The sequence below is a fragment of the Sinocyclocheilus anshuiensis genome, unplaced genomic scaffold (genome assembly GCF_001515605.1).
Source record: "Sinocyclocheilus anshuiensis isolate Anshui unplaced genomic scaffold, SAMN03320099.WGS_v1.1 scaffold319, whole genome shotgun sequence".
NCBI lineage: Eukaryota > Metazoa > Chordata > Actinopteri > Cypriniformes > Cyprinidae > Sinocyclocheilus > Sinocyclocheilus anshuiensis.
The window spans coordinates 1498375-1520115 of NW_015552566.1; the positions used below are offsets into that span (position 1 = coordinate 1498375).

The window sequence follows — 21741 nt, forward strand, 5'->3', positions numbered from 1 at the left end:
TTATTAAATAATTGTAATAATTATTTTATAGCAGAGAGTGTCCAGCTGCTGCTGAGGCATCTTGTGTTTCCTTTGTGAACTCATTCATGTCTAAAACAGAATCTCAGTGAGAAATAAGATCAATCATTTACAGTTTAGAAAACAAAGTACACAGCAGCAGGGATCTTGAATTCACAGTGAGCTAATCTTGAACTTTAAGCTATAGGTTGACAGAGAAATAGAACACAGTAGGCTAGTTCACATTTCAAACCATTTACCTGTTCAGACTCAAATGTATGCTGTAAATGTAAAACTGGTTAATTAGAGACATCAGACCCTTCTTTGCTCTCTTTTTTGTGCAGTTTTGATCTTCACCATTTTATAATAATAAATCTGCTCCTTCTGCCTTCACATCTCCGTCTCAGATTGTTCCCAGTTTCCATTTCAGAATCGGAAAACTATTATACTTGTCTAAAAATCTAATATTACTAAAATGCGTGAGTTGGTGATTTGCTATAGACCAATATTGTAAATAGACAAATATCATATTGATAAATACTATCAAAAGTGAGAATGATTAACCTCAACAGCTCTTAGTGTTTTGTGTTGAGTCTCCAGCGCCACAGATGGCGCTAATGAATCATATTTTTTCCTGAGCATCGACACCGGTAAAGAAGGATTCACGTCAGCACAGGGAAATAAAACGACTGTTGACTGTTCACTGTTCACAATGATGGAGGATGAAGAATTAGAGTTTGTGGAAGATTTGGAGGCGATATTACACCTTACTCCAGAAGTGCAGCTGGCCATTGAGCAGGTAACTGATGAATTGGCGTTGTGTCTGTTTTTAATGCAGTGTCAGAGAGAGCATACAAGCTGTCAGCTGTTGTCTTCTCCAGAGATGCTAATTGCCAATTTGATACATCTCCGTTAATGCTCACAGTTTCAGTCAAGTCTGGTTTATTTATCATGTTACGTATTAGTTTACGTGGATAGCTGTTGTCAAAACTGACTTCAGTTTTAAAACGCCAGACCAGCAAACGCAAATTTGTCATTGCTAGCTTGTTATTTGAAGGCAGACACCTTGACACATCCAGGGTTTTCTACAAGGGAGTACGTGTAAAAGATGAATAAAATAAAGAATTTGCACTGTAATGCAATTGAAGAATCGTAAAATGGACTACTGTTAGTCTGTTTACAACGTTAGTATAAAATGCTTAGAAAATTTAGCTTATGTTTGTACCGATGATCCAAGTGCTTGCTAATAGTCTAGAAATATTTAAAACCGTTTAAATGGTCGACATAGTTTTATCTCTAAAAGAGTTCTTGCGTAAACATTTATATACTTAAACTGACTATTGGTCCACGAATGCATCCTAAGCAGAAGTACTCTGAAATGTATTAGTTAAGAAGCAGATATGTATGGCAGCAGGCCAAAAAAAACCGTCCTGAGTAATGATTACCTAAGTACAGTGAGGAAAGAGTATGTGACTAAAGCATCAACATTGCACGTGCAGAATTGTTTAATAATATAATGGTTAGTCAAGCCATATTCATTCTTCTACTATCTCCACTGAGTCCAGCATAAGATCAGTAATACAGCTGGATCTCTTGATCTATTTGTTAAGGTGCCACCTGAAGTGTAGAAACGCTTTTTGGTCACTTCAGACTCACAGAACATCTTTAGATACCTTGTGGCCACCTGGTCCTCATTCAGCAGAGCCTGTTTTTCTGGTCTTGGCTATATCATATGTTATCTGCTCATTTGTTTTAGGTTTTCCCCAGCCAAGACCCTTTGGATCGAACCGACTTCAATGCTGTTGAATACATTAATACATTGTTTCCAACAGAACAGGTGAGTCTAAATTAGAATACTTGAGCAATGGTCAACATGATGAATGTATATCTTCATTCAAAACCTTTTTTGTGTATTTGCAGCATTCTACTGTTATATACTGTTAGCATTGATAATACAAATAATTAATAAATCTAATTTAACGCCTGTGTTTAGGTCACCCATATTGATGCAAGTGACCAATGATTGCTTTACATTACTGCAGAAATTCTCCTCTATTGAATGTTCATATTTTTTGCCACTAGAGGGAATTATGTTCTCCAAGCATGAAGAAGTGACTAATAAGATGTTGATTATTAATAAAAGAGATACAATTAAAAAGAAGAGCTGATGTATTTTAATAGAGATGTTTTCCCCCTACAAATCTTGATTGTTATTATTATTTTTTTTTTTTTTTGTAGTCTTTGGCGAATATAGATGAAGTGGTGAATAACATTCGACTTAAAATCAGGTGAGTTTTTAATATTTAGACCCTGACATGGTCTGCATTCATATATGGAGGTTCTTTAGGTTTTCAGTATTTCAATTGGTATTGTAAATAATTCTTTTAATCAGACGGTTGGATGACAACATCAGGACAGTAGTGAGAGGACAGACTAATGTGGGGCAAGATGGCAGACAGGTGAGTCCTTTGGTTACACATTCAACAGTCATCAACATTATGCCACATGGGGTTCTAGGCTAATTGGGGTTCAGAGTAATTTTTTTATGACTTTCTGGTCACACATCATTTTAAGGTTCAATTCTCACTATTAACAAACTTTTGTCTCAAACTCCTAATTTGCTGGTTATTAATAGTTAGTAAGCTAGTTGTTAAGTTTAGGTATTGGGTAGGATTAGGAATGTAGAATATGGTCATGTAGAATATGTGCTTTATAAGTACTAATAAACAGCCAATATATTAATAATAGGCATGCTGATAAGCAACTAGTTTATAGTGAGAATTGGTCCCTATAATAAAGTGTTACCGACTCTCTTTCTTCTGTGGAACACAAAAGAAGATATTTTGGAGGATATTTCAACTGTTTTTGTTCATACAATGAAGGTCAAACAATTGGTCTCCACTGACTTTCATTGTGTGGACAAAAAGACCTACATTTTTAAAATACATTCTATTACACTGCACAGAAGAAAGAAAGTCATACAGGTTTGGAATAACATAAGGATGAATAAACAGTGATAGAGTTTTCAATTTTGGGCAAACTGTATGTGTTTTTGTACTCTGTTATCAAATCATTGTAGTGGTTAAAGCAGCTTATGAATGTTCCTCGTGGTGAACCACTCTGTCCACTTCACAACGGCTCTCGACACCATGGTTGTCTTGTGCATCTCTTCCATCTCACATCTCTGGAAGTGACCAAGGCTCTTCAGAGTCCCATGTGCTGTCTCTTCCTGGAAAGGAAGGCGCACTTTACTCTGAATTTCCCTGTTCTCAGCAGCATTTCCATTCCACATTGTGGTTTAGTGTCCTGCTATTTCTTGGACCAGGCTGGAAATGTTGATTCAACACAGATCCGGCTGAGGTGAAATGCGACCCCTTTATTGAGATGTAGAAAGGCAGCGTGGTTTAGACCTGCGAGTGGGTTCTGCTGTTCTTGAATAACCCAGCATGCACCGCTTGTGGAAATTGGTTGTGTCTGAAATGGATCGCCGTTAACGCTGGGCCACGAGTCTCACGGCCCGTAACCTTCGGAGTTGTTTCCACAGAGCAGAGGAAAAATCCTTTCAGCAGATGGAATGGCGGGGAAGTGTGGATTACACATGTAGCTTGAGGCTGGGAGTGATGGTGGAGACAGAGAGAGAGGACTGGAAAGACCCGCTGCAGCTTCTTTTTTCTTTTTTGTTTAGTCTGTGCAGTATTTATCAGTGAGATGGAGACGTCCGTGTCTGGAACGGGATCCCAGGGGTCTGCTTGATGACATTTCTAGCTGTGTGGAGGAGTCAAGTCAAGTCAAGTCAAGTCTGCTTTATTGTCAATTCTTCCACATGTACAGCACATACACACAGAGAATTGAAATTGCGTTACTCTCAGACCCTTGGTGCATACAGATAACACTAACAGTAGAACATAAATACAGATATACAGATTAAATATAAAATACAACTATACAAATAAGGTAAAATGTAAAAAAAGAAAATATATTAAAAAAAATAAGTGGCTTAAGCTGTTTGGTTTTGTAAAATGAATTAAAAAGAAAGGGAGCTCTGTTGGAAATTGTTGAAACTTTGAAATGTTGCTAGTACAACCCATTGTCTGCTCTCTAGACATTTATATTTAGAGAACATATTGACGTATTATGTTCCCTTCGATTTATTCCTTTACATTTTTTTGCTTAGTATTAAAATCTTAAATTTACCTTCATAAAACCTACTGAAACGCAGGTTTTAATTTTTTAGTTTTGTTTGGTCATTTCTAAGTAGTAGTTTTTTAATGTCTAAGTAGTGTTAATTAATTTTATTTCAGCTTTAATTTGAGTTATTTTAGTGCATCTAGTAAAGTTAAGCAAAATGAAAATGAGTATCTAGACAACTAGCTGAAATAATTAGAATTTTGAAAAATATTTCAAGTTTATGTTTATTTTATTTCAAGTAATGTTTTTTTATGGTTTTCTCTGATGTGGATTTAGTATAATAATTAGCTGGTCACCACACTTTGTTCTGTTTACTAGGAAAAAATATATTTGGTGTCTTTGCCCAGCTTTTCTAAACAACATTTTTTGTGGTTCTTATCAGAACATTTACAGTGTGTGGAAAGTTCTATTCTAGACTATTGTTAACTGACAACAACGTATTTGGAAATATTTTTTGAATTGGAAAAGCAGTTGACAATGTGGGGAAACTTGTTAGATGTGTGATATCATTCATATAGGAAAGTCAACAGTGGGCCAAAGCATTTGGTGCAAATGAATTGAGGACAACCCAAGCTTTGCCTTCCACTTTGTCTCACGCAGGGTTTGAGCTAATATACATTATATTCCTCAATGCTGCAGAAAGTTCCATATAAAAAGTTTGCCATGTTGTTGTTCCCAGATGGAGCATTCAGATGAGAGGTTTATAGCTGTCAGGCAGCCAGTTGGGATCAGGATGTTTCATGTATTTTTTGGCATCTGGAGCTGCTTATTAGGAATGCCGAGAAGGAGCCTCCCCAAGAATGTAGTATAAATATTTAATCTAAACACAGGATGGAAAGTTTACTGCATGTGTGATTTTCTATCAGTCGTTATAGACCGATCCCTGTCTGTCCCTTTGGAGTTGTTTTAGTCATTTCTTAAAATAAATAAATAAAAAATAACCCAACACTTGTTTTATTGATTGAATGCCTAGGTTTTAACCCTCTATTGCAAACATGACAAAAGCAGAGTGGAGTAATAAAGTTGACTTTAATAATGGATAATATAAAAAACATGATAGCTGCAACAGCTACACACCTGTTCAAAAGTTTTTTTAAAAATGTTTTTGAAAGAAGTCTTTTATCATTTGATCAAAATACAGTATAACAGTATTGTGAAAAATTATTGCAATTTGAAATTGTTTTCTATTTTAATATATTTAAAATGTAATGTATTCCTCTAATGGAAAAGCTGAATTTTCAGAAGCCATTACTCCAGTCTTCAGTGTAACAAGATTCTTCAGAAGTCATTCTAATATGTGATTCTAGGCAATATTTAAGCAGTTCCTTCTAATAATATTATATATAATAATATTTCTATAATAATATTTATAACTTCAAATGTTTTAATTTGAAAGTTACTCACAAACAAATGTGAATCATAGTTTGATGTGTTAAATTTGAGGGCAGTTCTGCAAAACAACAATGTGTGTCCTCCACATGGCAGAAAAAGTTTTTAAAATTACCATATCCATTAAAATAGCGGTAGCACTTTAGTATAGGGACCAGTTCTCACTATTAGCTAGTTGCTTAGTAGCATGCCTATTATTAACATATTGGCTGTTTATTAGTACTTATAAAGCACATATTCTACATGACCATATTCTACATCCCTAATCCTACCCAATACCTAAACTTAACAACTACCTTACTAACTATTAATAACCAGCAAATTAGGAGTTTACTGAGGCAAAAGCCGTAGTTAATGGTTTGTTAATAGTGAGAATTGGACCTTTAAATAAAGTGTGACCAAAATAGCCAATTTATCATTACCCAACATGCTTAATATCTTGCAAAACAATGAAAATTGTAGCTCTGAGATAACACTGTACAATGGAGGGTTAAAGCCAGGCGCTTTTCTTCATAATATTTTCAGCATTTTAGGAAATAATTACATACAGGATAATTACCAATAGTGTATGTGTGGAATGCTGTACATGATTGACGACATAATCACTGAGGAAATAATCACACAGTCTCATTCCTGCCTGTCAGCATCTATTAAACTGTCCTAATGACCAACATGTTTCTTTCTCAACACTTCTACATATTCTTCGGTCGAGTCACAACACTACAGGGAAATGAAGCAGGCATCCCAGCATCCGTGTCGTCCTATAGTCTGTGGCCTGCCTAAACCATCTGGGGGGGAAAACATCCTGAAACTGCAAATAGAGTCCACATGCGAAGCAGCTGCTGTCCTTCCTGCCAGATCCAAATAAACCTCTTTCTCATTCTCCTGATCAGCAGTATAAGAAGGAAACCCAGGGACTGTCCTCCAACAAGCAGTCCATCTTTCTAACCTTCAGAAATCAGTTCTGGATGCACTACAACAACGTGGCCCCTTTAAACTAGATGCATCCCAGTTAACATCTGGGCTCTAGTTTTGCTTCTTATTCTGAGCTGTTAGTCAACACTGCAATTTGAAGAATCCTTTCATAGAAAGGAGGATGCATTGCTGTTAACACAGTGTGTGTGTGTGGCTCAAAGCATCTGTGTTTTTGAGGAGGCTTGTAAAAGTGGTAAATTCCAGGGGGCAGCTGGTGCCGGCTGTTAGCATTCCATTTGCCTGTGAAGGAGCGAGGCAAAAGACACGGCCAAACTCTCTCTGCTCTCAGCCCAGGCACGTCTCTCTAAATACACTGAGTCCAAACACTGGCCGTGTGGCTGCAGTGGGGGGCCGTGACTGTGCATTCGAGTGGCCAGTAAGTTCAGATCCCATCAGGGCCGAGCCAGGAGCCTTGTGATGTGGTGGCATCAGGTGGGGCAACATGTGGAAGGGCCAAAATTGCAGCTGCTGTAGCCTAGGCCTGCAAGAATGTCAAGTAAAAACTGGTTTCATCAGGCCGTGCGGTTTGTTCCCCACCCTGGTGAAGTGCGGAGATCTTCCTGCTAAAAAGAATAAAGTGGCTGGAAGGTCAGGAGGCCAGGCAGGAAGCATGTTCATTAAAACATCATTCAGCCTGTATTTTCATTTAAAATATGAGTCCATTATTAATTGCTTTTGATGTGGCGGGAAAGATTTAGATTGAGTGTCTGTTTTTCGAATCGCATAGTTTGAAAGCGATGAAACCAGCCCAACACAAACTCAACTCAAGCCAGTGAACTTCAGGTTGCTGTTTCACGGAAAATGGCGAACTGACAGCGAGCTGTAAGAAAATGCTACCGCGGTGCTGTATGGGTCATCTTAGATCTTTTGTCTTCTCTTCCAGGCGCTGGAGGAGGCCCAGAAAGCCATCCAGCAACTCTTTGGCAAAATCAAAGACATCAAAGACAAAGCGGAGAAATCGGAGCAAATGGTGAGTAAAAATAAGCTCTCCAGACAGGAACCTAGTCATTTAAGGCCTGAAAGTCGACCCAGAGTAAATAGCCATTCACCACCCACCCACCCCAACAGGCTGGGTAAACGAGGCACAAGAAACTGTGACATCCTGTGGTTTTTGTCCACAGCGCTCTTTTTGAGCCCAAGGTAATGCACTGGCCATCTGTGAATGTAATGCAGTGCAGATCAGAGGAAGGGCAAGGGGAGGAAGGCAGGAGAACAATAGCAAAGCTCTATGCCTGTGTCTTCAATATGGTGAAGCGATATAAAGAAGGAATGCATGATATGTTGGTACCATATAGGTTATTGGCTGATATTAAAATGTTTTTAGTATTGAATAAATATTAATAATAAATAGGTTTTCGTATTGAATTAATAGCAATTGACGTGCATGTTTATTTCCTCTAGTTTCACATTTAGATTGCCTTTGCCAACATGTATAATAACGTTCTTGACAAGTATAATCTTTAGCAAATCTCAAAATGAATCTCCATTTTACACTGGATATTACTGTGACGCTTACATTAACTTGTAACATTTAAAATAGTTGAAATGGTTTCAAATGTTTTTAAGTGCTTTATGTTTTATAGAATCTTTAATATTGGCCATTTATTAGTAATTTATAATGAAATTATAATATAATAATACACTGTTCAAAAGTTTGGGGCTCAGTATGACATTTAAAAAAAAAAAAAAAAAACTTTTATTAAGCAAGGATGCATTAAATTGATCAAAAAGACCATAAATACATTTAAATGTTACAAAAGTTTTCAGTTTCAAATTAATGCTTTCTTTTGAACCTTACATTCTTCATAGACTCCATAAATATATTTATTGATCAGCACAAATGTTTTCAACATTGATAGTAATAAGAAATGTTTCTTGAGCATGAAATCAGCATATTAAAAAGATTTCTGAAGGATAATGTGACTGGAGTAATGGCTGCTAAAAAATTCAGCTTTGACATCACAGGAATAAATGACATTTTAAAATATATTAAAATAGAAAACAGTGATTTTAAATTTAAATTTAACAATAATAATTGCAGCCTTGGTAAGCATGAGAGTCTTTTTTTTTTTTCATAAAAATTAAAAACCTTATCAATCCCATATATTTGATCGGTATTATGTAAAATAGCTTAATATCATATAATAAATACAATCATAATATAATAAGTATCAGCCAAAATGTAAATATCTGTGTATCTCTAATGTATCTAAAATTGTGCTTCAGGTGAAAGAGATCACGCGGGACATCAAGCAGTTGGACCACGCAAAGCGTCACCTGACCACCTCTATAACCACCCTCAATCACCTGCACATGCTGGCTGGCGGTGTGGACTCCCTTGAGTATGTTTATTCAAGATACCTTCTCCCATGATCAGTCCATTTGCTCAGTGTGCTAAAAGCTTGTCTCATTGCACCAGAGCTATGACTCGAAAAAGGCAGTATGGGGAGGTGGCCAATCTCCTTCAGGGTGTAGTCAACGTCCTCGAGCACTTCCAGAAGTACATGGGCATCCCCCAGATACGCCAGCTCTCAGAGAGGTAAGGACACAAGCCTCACTCACACACTGTTTATTTGACTAAATCATGGTGCTGAGAGTCTAGATCCTGTTTATGTTTACTGAAGATGCAGCATGGGAAGGAAATCTGCTTCACAGTGTCTCATTATTTACTTTTTTCCCCCAGCTCTTTGTTTTGGGCCTTTCCCAGAGGAGGTGCTCTCTCTGGTTTGGGTGGTGCAGTCCATGTCCCCTACAGGCTTGGAGACTAGGCCTTTTGTTAGGAAAGAAACAGGGTTCCGGTCTCTACGATTCTGCACTTCCCTTTGCTTGTTTATGTTGGATGCTCTGATAAAGCTGTTTTTTCATAAGCAGATGGCAAGGAGGGGTGTGTTTGATGTGGAAAAACGATTCCCCTGATTGTTCCAGGTTCTAAATGTTTCTCTGGAAAACATGTATCCGCGGTTCCTTTTCAGTGCCCCTGTAGTCAAGTTTACCCCTTTGTTTCATTAGCCCTCTCACAGATGGACCTCATATGTTAAACACCGTCCTTGAGTGATGATGAGAGTTTGTTTGGTTGAGCATGCATTTATACGTCAAGCGAATCCAGTGTTTTGTTAAAACAGCATTTAAGTTTGCCAAAGTACATCAGTGGTTTCTGACCGCTGCGTGACTTGTTTTTTTTCTCGTCTGTTTCTTTTGTGTTGTAGAAAGAGATTATATTTGATGAGGGTGGGGATTGTGCCTAGGAATTTACAATGTAAATAATATTAGGCCCCCTTTGGTGATCAGATGAACTGATTTTAGCCATGTTGTTTTGAACTACACAAGCTTACCACATATGAAGTCTTGAGGAAATTCTTGTGATGTCTAATTGGATTTTTGTAATGCTTATTATTAGTGCATGTCAAATATGGAGAAACTGAGATGCTTTCGTTCTGAGCCCGACTGTCCCTAAATGGAGATGTCTGGTTGGTTTTGAGGTGTGGCAGAGATGGTTCGATCAGGGGCGGCAGCTGAGGGATGTGCTGCGGTTCAGACAGTGTCGAGGTCTTAATGGAGCTGGTGAGAGAGCAAATTGGCAGCCATGTGCCACGTTGAAGACTAGTGTCTGACTGGCAAGCGCATGTGTCTCCATCTATCTCTTTCGCTCGCTCTCTCTCTAAGTATCTTGTTTATTTTGGATGGCACTTGTGTTGAGTCTGCTTGTGCCAGCAAATAATCCAGAAATGAAAAGAGCATCTTCTAATCATCAAGTCGTGGTTCATCCAAACCCTTTTGATGGGATTGGGCTTGCTTTACACTGCCTCTTAGATCTCTGAGACTTTGGTCCAAAGTACAATTTGGCCTTATTAGTTAATACAATTTGAATTTGCATCTGTTTTCTTACAAGTAGCTGTTATTTCTGTCTCTGTTCCATTTATTTTCTCAGGGACAGTTGTTCTAAGAGCTGCCATCATTTAAAGAGATCTAGGTAGTAGGCTAGCTATTCCCTATAGAGACTGGTACATAGGGATAGACCATGAGTGCTGGTATTTAGTATTTAGTTGAATGTAAAAAGATGTAGTAAATATACCAGTTTTTCTACAGTACATGCTGGGCAAGTAAAGCTTTGTAGTGACGTGACTACACAAGGTCAGCTGGCATGTCTTGGTCAAATTGCCTGTTTTGATTAAGTAAACGCAGTTGGTTTGTGAATGTAATCATGCAAATCAAAATGTTTCTCAAAATATGGGATCTGTGCATTAGGCCTTACAGTGTGAATGTAGTAGGCCTGGCCATTGTCATTAATATTAATCAAACAATATTTACAAGAAAAGGAGAAAGCTGGCCTTAATTTATTCTATTCATTGCTCAGTCTTAATCTTCATTTCTCAGTCTCATTGTGAATGACTGTTTACATAAATGCTTACTTGGGAAAAACATATTTAGAAATGAAATTTGTGAGTTTTTTTATATTTAACTTTTTAATTTAGTTAGTGTGTTCAGTAGTAGCCTATATATATATATATATATATGTTCATACAGAGTATATTTGTTCTAATGGAATTGGTATGAAGTATTGTAAAATTTCACTTGTACTGCTCTAGATTCCAACATTTTGGTATCATGAAATTATTGCTTTTAAAACTCATTGGACACCAGGGAATCCTGAGACCACCAGGTGTCTTGTAAACACTCACCCATCTGTTTCGCCTCTCCTCAGAGTTAAAGCTGCACAGAGCGAGCTTGGCACGCAGATACTGGCCGACTTCGAAGAGGCTTTTCCTGCCCAGGGGTCAAAGGTACAGATGCAGTGCTCTGATGGAAAAAGTCTCTGTATCATTCCTGTGATGCATTTAATTTGATATTTACAGAAATCTGGAGGTCCTAGCATTGTTCTCAGAGATGCCTGCTTGGTGGCGAATGTCCTGGATCCTCGGATTAAGCAGGAGATCATCAAAAAGTTCATCAGGCAGCACCTTTCAGAATACTTAGTGCTCTTCCAAGAAAACCAGGATGTAAGTGAAACCTTGTGTGTCCTGTGCATGCTGAAATTGTGCTATACTATCTGACTTACGGTCTGTGTTCTGTTTGTCCTGAGTACAGGTGGCGTGGCTCGATAAGATAGATCGGCGCTATGCGTGGATCAAGCGTCAGCTTGTGGACTATGAAGAGAAGTATGGGCGAATGTTCCCGGAGGAGTGGTGCATGACCGAACGCATCTCTGTAGAGTTCTGTCATATCACCAGGTACTGATTAAACACCTCACATTAATGCTGCATTCACATAATGTTGGTTGTTCATAAGTTCTTGACCTGTGATAACCGTTGATGTCATTAGTCAGATTTCCATCCACATTTTTATGCAAATATTGAAAGATAGAATGTTGGCTATAAATAAGATATTCATTATTCATATTTATTCATGTTTATTCAGATTTTTCATGTAAAAAATTCACAACTTGGATATAAAAATAACTAGAATTGATCTTCTAATTACATTCTATGAAAGCTTTGATTTATGTGATGTTGAATAAAAACATCCAAAATGTTTTTTTAACTAAAGATAGTTACACTTCTGTTCAACTTTGAGTGCAGTAAGATTTTTTTGTCTGAAAGAAATTTATACTATAATAATAGTAATAATATTTCAGTATTTCAGTAATACAATATTACTGTTTTTACTGGAGTTTTGCTGGAATAAATGCATCCTTGGTTAGTATAAGAGACTTCTTTTAAAAACATTTAAAATTACTATATCTGTGTACATTATATATTGTAATTGTATTTTATTATTATTACTTTTATATACTTAATCCTCTCATATGTATTGAATGTATTTTTTTTGCGTTTTACCTTTTTTTGTCATGTCTTATCTCATTGCCTCAATAAATAAAAAAAATAAAATAAAATAATAATTCTAAATTTTACCCGGCCCCAAACTTTTGAAGAGAAGTGTCTATTGCTAGCTCTACATTTAAAAACTTTCCTCTAATTTTTCTGTTTTTCAAAGTTTAAAAAAAAGCGAATACTGAGTTGTAGCATTTATAGTGATTATGTATTTTGCTGTCTTCAATAACAAAGCCAGACATGGATACATTTTGGCGTAATGAGTGCTGCCATAGAAACAAATTATTTTTGAGTCTGTAGACATGAGCAGTTCTGAGTAGAGTTGTAATTAAGGTAATTCTGACATGATGTGAGTGTAGCATAAATCCTCATTATCTCCATTACCCCATAGAGAAAATACACCTGGGGCTTACATGTGCATTTAGTGGTTAGCTTGAAAGACTAGACATTAGGCAGCACACAAATATGGCATGATTTAGCAAAAGACATAATTGTGCGCAGTATGACATGAATGATTAGATGGAAAGGAACTGGTTACATGTCTGGGATTTCAGTAGTGGTATTGACAGTCTAAAGTAGGCTATGTGTGTGTATGTGTGTTGTCTATAGTCAAATTCCTCTCAAGAGAGTCATTACAAAACCCTCAGTGCCTGGAAAGAACGTTTGAGGTCCGCTGTAATCCCATCTAATATATTTATTTTTTTTGACAAAGCTTTATGTAAGAATGTATACACCACACCACCATCTTCTTCTCCCTCCGTAGGCTTATTTTCTTCTCACAAAACGATTATTTTTCAAGCTGACAGTAACTGGATCTTGTCTTTTGAATACAACACTGATCCACTGTGGTTTCTTTGAACAGCCAAACCAGGCATCTGCACACACTGGCCTATAAAAGCATTGACCTGAAGACTTAGTCTACTTGGCACATTAGGTTTCGCTCACAACCTTGTCTGTGTCTGTGTTTCGTTTGCTCATCAGAACCGAGCTGGCCAAGCTGATGCGAACCCGTGCCAGGGAGATCGAGGTCAAGCTTTTGCTCTTCGCTATTCAGAGGACCACCAATTTCGAGGGACTGCTGGCTAAGCGCTTCTCGGGCTGCACCTTAAACGACGGGCCTGGGGTGAGGCCATGCTTGCCTGTTTGCAGGCGAACACAAAAGGATTTTACTGGGACGTGAACATGCTGGTAATCTGGCTCTTGTGTGATGTTTGTCTATGTTTCCTTTGCTTTCTCAGCAGAAAAAACCTGAGACGCCTTTAGAACCAACAAACCCCTTTTTAGAAGACGAGGACAACGTATCAGAAAAGGATGAAGATTTGGATAGAGTGAGGCTGCTTATCTTTATTTGCACTCTGTTATGCAGGAATGACCACATTTGAACCATATGCAGTCTACTCCACCCATCTTCTGATAGAAACTGATACCGCATTTGGTACCATTCCAACATGCAATTTACATTTCTTTCTAATGTAGTTTGATTTGACTCACATCTGAACTATGGCCCGGATCAGGCGCATATTCTCTGGAATTGACGTGTTATGAAAGCATTCAAGGCATCGTATGTTTACAAGTCTTTATTTGCCGTCTATTTATCAAACTCTTAACGTATAGTTTAATATAACAGCTTGACTTTGGCTCAGTTATTTCATACTTATTTCCTTTTATCTTCAAATTGGCAATGATGTTCTCAGTATCAGGTGTTGTAAGAACAGTTCTGATGAATTGGGTTCCTCAGAAGTTCACCGTTATCACTGTGGTGTTTCACAATAGAATTTCCTTCCACTTTCTCCATTACACTGGTGCCACTGTAGCACATGTTAGGGTTATTATCGTTAAGTAAAACTAAAACCAGAAAAAGCATTTTCATTACTTGAAATAAAGTAAACATAAATGGAAATAAAATAAAATAAAAAAAGTACATAAATATATACTTAAACCCACTTTATTTTATCTGGCTGCAAAGGCAACATTTCCCATTTTCATTCAGTTTATAAAAATAAACAAAAAATATACATACATTAGAAAAACAGTTATAAAATTATTTTTTTCATCTTATTTTATCAAACATATTTTTAGTATTTTCTGTAATCTTATATAATTTTTTGTTTAACATTAAGTAAATAAACTAAAAGTAATAAATACAAGTTACAACACTACAACTAATAAAAATTTTATTTTAATTTTTTTTATCAGTTATTTTTTTATACTTATTTTATTTAATCTAGTTGCCAAGGTAGCGCTTCTCATTTTGTTTGTTTAACTTGAAGTACTAAAATAACTAAAACTATGCAAAACTAAAACTGATAAATACATATAAATGTATTAATTAAATGTCTATATATGAAACTATATTTAAACAAAGCAAAACAACATTTAATAAAAACAACAAAATGATTTTAAAATTAAACAATATTTAAATAAAATTAAACTATTAAAAAATATTAATTAATTAATTAATTTAATGTAATAAATAAAAAATAAATGATACTAAAATAACAAAAACACACTTCTTCAAAAATTCCTGATTAAGAAATATTTTGCTGTTTACAGCCAAAGAAGCCGAAGGCTCCAGACAACCCCTTCCACGGCATTGTGTCCAAGTGCTTTGAGCCTCATCTCTACGTTTACATCGAGTCGCAGGATAAGTGAGTGGAATGTCCTTTAACATTGTGCACAATCATATCAAATGAGTCACACAATAAGAAGTCCATTCATTTCAGGGTAATTTAAGGGTCCTCCTCACCAACCCCCATTTTTGATGCACTTGGTTTGTGATCTTCCCTTTCTTGTACTCCCTTTTTTAGTAGTTCCCTTGTCTGACTCTCTCCGCCTCACCACTGAGGAGAAAATGGTTCCCATTAGCCGTTAACCACACATGCTGCAGACAGCCTGAAAACAGCAGCTGATTTCTTTCTTTACTTGTCTTTTCTCGTTCTTTACCTCTCGTTTTGCTGCTTACCCTCTCTCTAAACCCACGAGGCTCCCAAGCAAAGGGCTTCTTGTACAGGCCCTTCTCTGGCCCATGTAACACTCTGTTGGCACTGCCTAAAGCAGAATGACCTTTCTGTTAACAATGGCTTGCATTATACTAGTTCACACTGACCTGCCTGGCATGAGAGTGTCCACATTCTTCTCTCGGGGTTAGCATCTATCTGATTACTCAGTGCTGAGAGAGATGGCCTATTTACTGACCTGACAATACATTGCTGTTCAAAGCAAGTTTAACACATTGAGATTTCAGTCATAGTTAGATGTGGCGTTTGCTTTGACTTTGTTTTTTAAATATTTTTGCAAATTTGACAATGCTAATTTGACACAAAATACAAACAGTTACCAAGTTTTTATTTTATTTTATTTTTTGAAATTTTTTTATTTAGTAGTTTTTCCAACAAAAACAGTGTCCTTCAAAATTGAACCCCCCCCCCAAGAACTTTGCAGATATTTATTTTATTTGATTATTTTGTATTTTATTTTATTTATTTATTTTTATTGTATTTTTTATTATTATTTTTTTTTTCATTTTATTTCCCCCAAAAGGTCAACCTTGCAAATTAGTTTTAATGTTGAAACTAAGCAGTACTGAACACATTCAAAACATCTAGAACTTAACCCATCCAGGTGTCTTTGATAATAAAATAAATAAATACATGACCACAGATGTAAAAATTAATTAATAAAAATAAAAAAATAAAATGACAAATTAAAATATTAGTATATATTTTTTACGTTCTGTATAATGTAATTTTTTTTTTTTTGCCATGTTTAAATCCATTTCACAGAATTATGCAGATTTTACCTCTAATAGTGCAGGAAATGCGGCTAAAGTCTGCACATTCCATCTAGGCCTACTATAATTTATCCTTTTGTTTTCTGTCTTAGAAATCTTGGCGAGCTGATCGACCGTTTTGTTGCTGATTTCCGGGCACAGGGTCCCCCTAAATCAGGTACAGATGAGGGAGGCGCTGTGCTCCCCAGCTGTGCAGATCTCTTCGTGTACTACAAGAAGTGTATGGTCCAGTGCTCACAATTGAGCACCGGAGAGCCCATGATTGCTCTGACCACAATCTTCCAGAAGTATCTGCGCGAGTATGCCTGGAAGATCCTCTCTGGGAACCTACCAAAGTGAGTCGAGCCACCTGACTGGTTCTTTTTTCTGTGTTTCTCCCTTTTTGATAGTTAAAGTTTAATCCTCCTAGTCACTGGGGCTTTTATTTGGGGTGTTATGCTGTGGTGATGCTGGAAAGGAGAGCGAGTGGTCGTCTCTGTGTGGTCGCATTTGTGGGGTTTCTCTCTGCCGCTCTTCAAAGGAAGAAAAATCCCCACCCGTCGCCTTGTGTGGTTTACCCTGTATTGTCTTTGGGAGTTTCAAAAAAGATCTTTGTTTTGGAGAAGCTGTCTTGTGGTTTCCATGCAGTCTTTCTTGTGTTTCTTTTAGTGGGAGGGCCGGAGGGTTGAGTTAGGGTGCTTTGGTAACTATGTTTGTGCATGTTTGCATGCAGGACCAGCACCAATAGTGGTGGTCTAACCATCAGCAGCCTGCTGAAGGAGAAAGAGGGATCAGAAGTGGCCAAGTTCACAATGGAAGAGTTGTGTCTTATTTGCAGCATCTTAAGCACAGCTGAATACTGCCTGGCTACCACACAGCAGGTCACCCACCACACATGCTTCATTCACATGGTACAAATGAATATATATTTTTTTTAATGATGCAAATGTCCTATATCATGTCCACAGCTGGAGGAGAAGCTCAAGGAGAAGGTGGACAAGACCCTAATGGAGAGAATCAACTTAACTGGGGAGATGGACACCTTTAGCACGTAAATACGTCACACTAAGTGACCCTCAATGCTAAGTAAAAACATATTTGCCAAAGGAAATTAATTACTAGTAGTTGAATCTCTCTGTTTGGCAGGGTTATCTCAAACAGTATCCAGCTCTTGGTTCAGGACCTGGATGCTGCATGTGATCCAGCCCTCACAGCTATGAGCAAGGTACTATATCAGAACCAAAGAAGTTATCAGACGATATTAAAGTTTTTATAGTTTCATTTATCATACCTGCTGATACTGGATATTTAATTCTAATTTCCCGGATTTTTTAGTTTTAAATCACATTTGCTTTTATCTAAAACTCACTTCAAGTTAATCTATAAAAACACTAATAATTTAATAACACTGTTGAATGTAATCTTTAGCAAATCTCAAAATGATTATCCATTTCCATATTCTACATTAGAATGTTGTGATGCCTAAATGATTTGAAAATAAAAGAGACAAAACAATACAAATAATTTTGATATCGGCTGTTTATCAGTTATCGGCCATAACATGAAAATAATTTGGCTTATCAGTATCAGGCAGAATTTTTTGTCATTTATTTTTATATTTTCAGCTTTTATTTTAATTTCAGCTTAAGTTTCAGTAATTTTGCTATGTGCTTTTCTCATTTTTATTAGTTTTTTATGATTCTGTTTAGCCTTAATTTTAATTTTAATTTTAATTTACAGGTACGTTTAATAATTTTAGTGCGTCAATATAATTATTATTATTTTTTTCTTATTCTAGTTTCCGGGGTTTTCATTTTGCTTTTCACATAATATTTATATTTTTTTATTTCAACTTATTTCAGTTTTTAATAGTTTTAGTTTTAGTTCGCAGTAACGTTTGAGAGTGTCTTCTAGCCTTGAAGTTGACTTTGTGAATGTTTGTACAGATGCCGTGGCAGAGTGTGGAACATGTGGGAGATCAAAGCCCGTATGTGACCTCTGTAATCATGCACATCAAACAAAATGTGCCCATCATTAGAGACAACCTGGCCTCCACCCGGAAATACTTCACCCAGTTCTGCATTAAGTTCACCAAGTTAGTAATGCAGCCACTCACTAATCAGTGCAACACAAGCTCTTTCATAACACAGCGTTTGCTAAACTCCTACTGTCTGTTTTACTTTTTATCCATTCGTTTCAGCTCCTTCATTCCAAAGTTCATCAACCACCTGTTTAGGTGTAAGCCAATCAGCATGGTTGGAGCAGAGCAGGTAGGTGGGAGATTCAGACACTGGGATGTTTGGGTTTCATGGACCTTCAGAACACATGACCTTATTTTCTTTCTTCTGAACAGTTACTTCTGGATACACATTCCCTCAAGACCGTTCTTCTAGACCTCCCTTCCATTGGCTCTCAGGTGGTCCGTAAAGCCCCGGCCAGCTACACCAAAATAGTGGTTAAAGGAATGACTCGAGCGGAGATGATCCTCAAGGTGGGAAGGTGGCATTCACGGCCATTAAACATTTGAGAATTCGCTCACCCGATTCTGTTCGCGATTCTGATTCTGCACCCGATCAGCTGCTCATAAAGCTCTGCATGGTACAGCACTCGGTTGGAGTTATTTACTAAGCTGTGTGCGTCTGGTTTAATGAGCTCTCTCTGAGCGACAGGAAGTGCTCACATGCCTTGGCTTTCCTGCCTGCAGCCTTTAGCCATCCACAGTTTAAAAATCCTCACTCATACAGTAGATCTATATTTGCATATAGACTTGTAACATACAGCTGGTTCAGACTTGTCCACTTTTTTCTAATTGAAGTTTTTTTTCTCTCACTACAAATTAGATTAAAAAGCTATAATATTAAGATATAAATGTTGATTTGAAATTTAATTTGACATGATCACAACTAAGTGTTTGTTGTCCCTCTTTTTGCTTTATTGACAGCAGCATTCAAACTGCATAAAATGTTTTTGCGATTTGTCTGTTCAGACCATTGCGGGAAAAAAGGCAGATGGGCTTAATGAAAATGCAATTTCACATTCTGACAGTAGGTGGCGCTAAAGCAGGAAAACCCTGGTTACCCTGGTACACAAAACGCTGTGCACCTTTCTGTTTTTGACACCTGCGTGTCATGGAGAAAAAGCGAAGTCAAATAGTATTTACAACTTTTCTAATTTTAGATTTTTTCGCAGTGACGTTTATCAAACAACACTAAATACAATAGTACAGAGACAACAAAGATGTTTCAGACTTCTCCTCTACAATTCATTGTCAATTAGTGAAACAGTCTGTTCGTAGTCATAGTTTTGTGTGACAGCAGTGTCTCCAGGCACATGACCAAAAGGGTGAATCGTATCGATTGGCTATTTTTCTACACAAAGCGATGGAAAAGAGGTGAGAACACCTTTCCATAAAAATCTGTTGCATAGATGGCGTGCATATGTTCATGTCTGTCTGAATAGATGCATTAACATCCATGTAGTCAAATTAAAACATTTATTGCACCAGATTTTTGCATCAAACATTCATCAAACTAGTGTGAACAGGGCTTAAACCCCTTTTAAGATAAAAAAAATTGTCACCCAAAAAGTGCAGGGATGAATATTGTCATTTTTAAAACTTTGGGGGAATGATGATTTTTCACACAATTATGCATCTAGTTTTCATAAATGGTCCAGGAAGGCTGACAAATTTAGTTTTGAACATTAGAGTATGTCTACATGAATTCAGAAGCACGAGGAAAGTCATGTTTTCCATGAAATGTCCCCTTTAATATTATGTGTAGACAGATGTTCTGGTTGGAAGTCTGAGCTATCAAATACAACAGGAGGAATGGATGGCTTGTGCCTCGGGTGGATCTTCCACCCCCCTGATCTCCAGACCCACCTTCTTCTCCCTGACCCCTATCTCCAGCCCTACACATGCTCCACAGGCTTTTATTAGACTCTCCGGGGCTTTCCTGCTTCTAGTCTTTTAACTGCCTGGAATTCAGCCTTAATCCACCTAATGCTCAAACTGGGTTCAGCTCTAATTGTGCAAGATCATGCAAAGATCATTTAGAAAAGACGAAAAACACTATAAAAAAAAAACATGGGCCACTTTGAAAAGTCTTAAAGAAATAGATCATGCTCTTAATGCCAGAGTCCAGTATCAACAATTAAACAAATTTGATTAAATTGTGCTGATTTAAGTTCTCTTAGGAAATGATATTACTCTGTAAACATTTTCGAAGAAAGTCAAACCTGAATCCTTTTTAAAGTTTTTATCAAGATCAACTTTATATAGGTTTTTGATTTGCTCTTTTATAGTTTTTCCAACTTGTTGCTCACCATGAAAATAGCTAAAGCAGCTGGCATGGCTTTAAAAAAACTAATCAACTTAAAGGTATAGTTCCCCCAAAAATGAAAATTCTATCTTCAGTTATTCACCCTCACGTTTTTCCAAACCCATAAGACTTTTGTCCATCTTCGAAACAAAAATGTGATTTTTAATGCCATAAATAAGGCTATTTACTTGGTCAAGAACAAACCTCACTGGTTCTGACAGAAGCTCAAAACGTACTTGAAGACACAGAAGAACAAATTACTTTGGTTCTCGTGTATCGTGCAAGCACATTTCAGACTCTGTGTATGCGTGTTGATCAATACTTGTATGTGAATAAAACCCTACATTAATTTGGATTCATTAGTAAACTTTAATTGGTGGAAAAGGAAACCTTTCAGGTTTCCTTGAAATTATATTCATTTGTGTTTCAAAGATGAACGAAATACTAATGAGTGAGTAATTGATTTTAGGTTAACTATCCATAGAGCAGAGTTCTCAAAGAGTTATCTTTGTACTTTGTACCTCTCTTAATAAGCCCTCATTGATCTGACCACAACTTCAGCAGCCAAATTTGACAATACAAGTCAAATTTGATGAACACATGACCAGTGGCCATTCATGGATACTTGAAGGTCTGCTTAAGAAACCCAGCCCTGATCTTGACTTGCATACGGTGGGTCTTTAAAATCTGTATAGTATTTAATGATTGGCTTTGTTGGGCCCCAGGTGCCTCTCAGGTAATTACTTCCATCTTCATCAGCATTTTGCTCTGCGGTTCCTGGAAGAGCCATTCATACTTCAATACACTCCTTAACATCAAGGCTTCTGCTGCCATATGGCCAAACAAATCAGCATGGGATATTTTTTGTGTTCGGATTAGTGGAACAAATAGCACAGCCGTTTGCCACCTCAGTCTCGCTTTGTCATCGTTGTTTCTTAATTGTTGCTGAATTACATCAGTGAAGTGTGACACCCGTTAAGCGGTTTATGGGTGAAATAGGACCTTCGTTGCTGGTGGTGGCTTGGCTTGTCCACATGACGCTCATTACAGGGTAAACGTGGAGAGTAATCTGTTAAAGATGTCTTCACTTTTTCTCTTTTTCTTTGGCTGGGAACGGGTTCCTGCCCATCCTAGGGCCCAAACCTCAGAGAGATGTGAAGCTGAAGGAGGCAGCGTGAGCCAAGCATGCTGCTGCTGCTGCCTGTGAGACGTGGCTGTTTTCCACAGTCTTCTCATTTTTTTTTTCTTCTTTCTTGCCTGTCTCACTCCTACC

At 37.2% G+C, this 21741-nt stretch overlaps 1 protein-coding gene across 2 annotated transcripts in view; it reads left to right on the forward strand.

Annotated features, from left to right (window-relative positions):
• Nucleotides 1-612: 612 nt before the first annotated feature.
• The window catches only part of vps53 (VPS53 subunit of GARP complex), a 26065-nt gene continuing 4936 nt past the window's right edge, over nt 613-21741 (forward strand). Inside the window, exons 1-20 of one of the 2 annotated variants that reach the window (XM_016455627.1) lie at nt 613-796; nt 1754-1834; nt 2236-2285; nt 2390-2456; nt 7433-7519; nt 8776-8891; nt 8969-9088; nt 11252-11330; nt 11403-11546; nt 11635-11777; nt 13359-13500; nt 13616-13705; nt 14931-15025; nt 16260-16502; nt 16880-17027; nt 17115-17197; nt 17293-17371; nt 18093-18241; nt 18347-18416; nt 18500-18637. In XM_016455627.1, coding sequence (XP_016311113.1) covers nt 710-796; nt 1754-1834; nt 2236-2285; nt 2390-2456; nt 7433-7519; nt 8776-8891; nt 8969-9088; nt 11252-11330; nt 11403-11546; nt 11635-11777; nt 13359-13500; nt 13616-13705; nt 14931-15025; nt 16260-16502; nt 16880-17027; nt 17115-17197; nt 17293-17371; nt 18093-18241; nt 18347-18416; nt 18500-18637 — 2211 coding nt within the window. In that variant the 5' untranslated portion in view covers nt 613-709. The remainder of the gene's footprint in view (nt 797-1753; nt 1835-2235; nt 2286-2389; nt 2457-7432; nt 7520-8775; nt 8892-8968; nt 9089-11251; nt 11331-11402; nt 11547-11634; nt 11778-13358; nt 13501-13615; nt 13706-14930; nt 15026-16259; nt 16503-16879; nt 17028-17114; nt 17198-17292; nt 17372-18092; nt 18242-18346; nt 18417-18499; nt 18638-21741) is intronic. The other variant, XM_016455628.1, reaches the window with a different exon arrangement.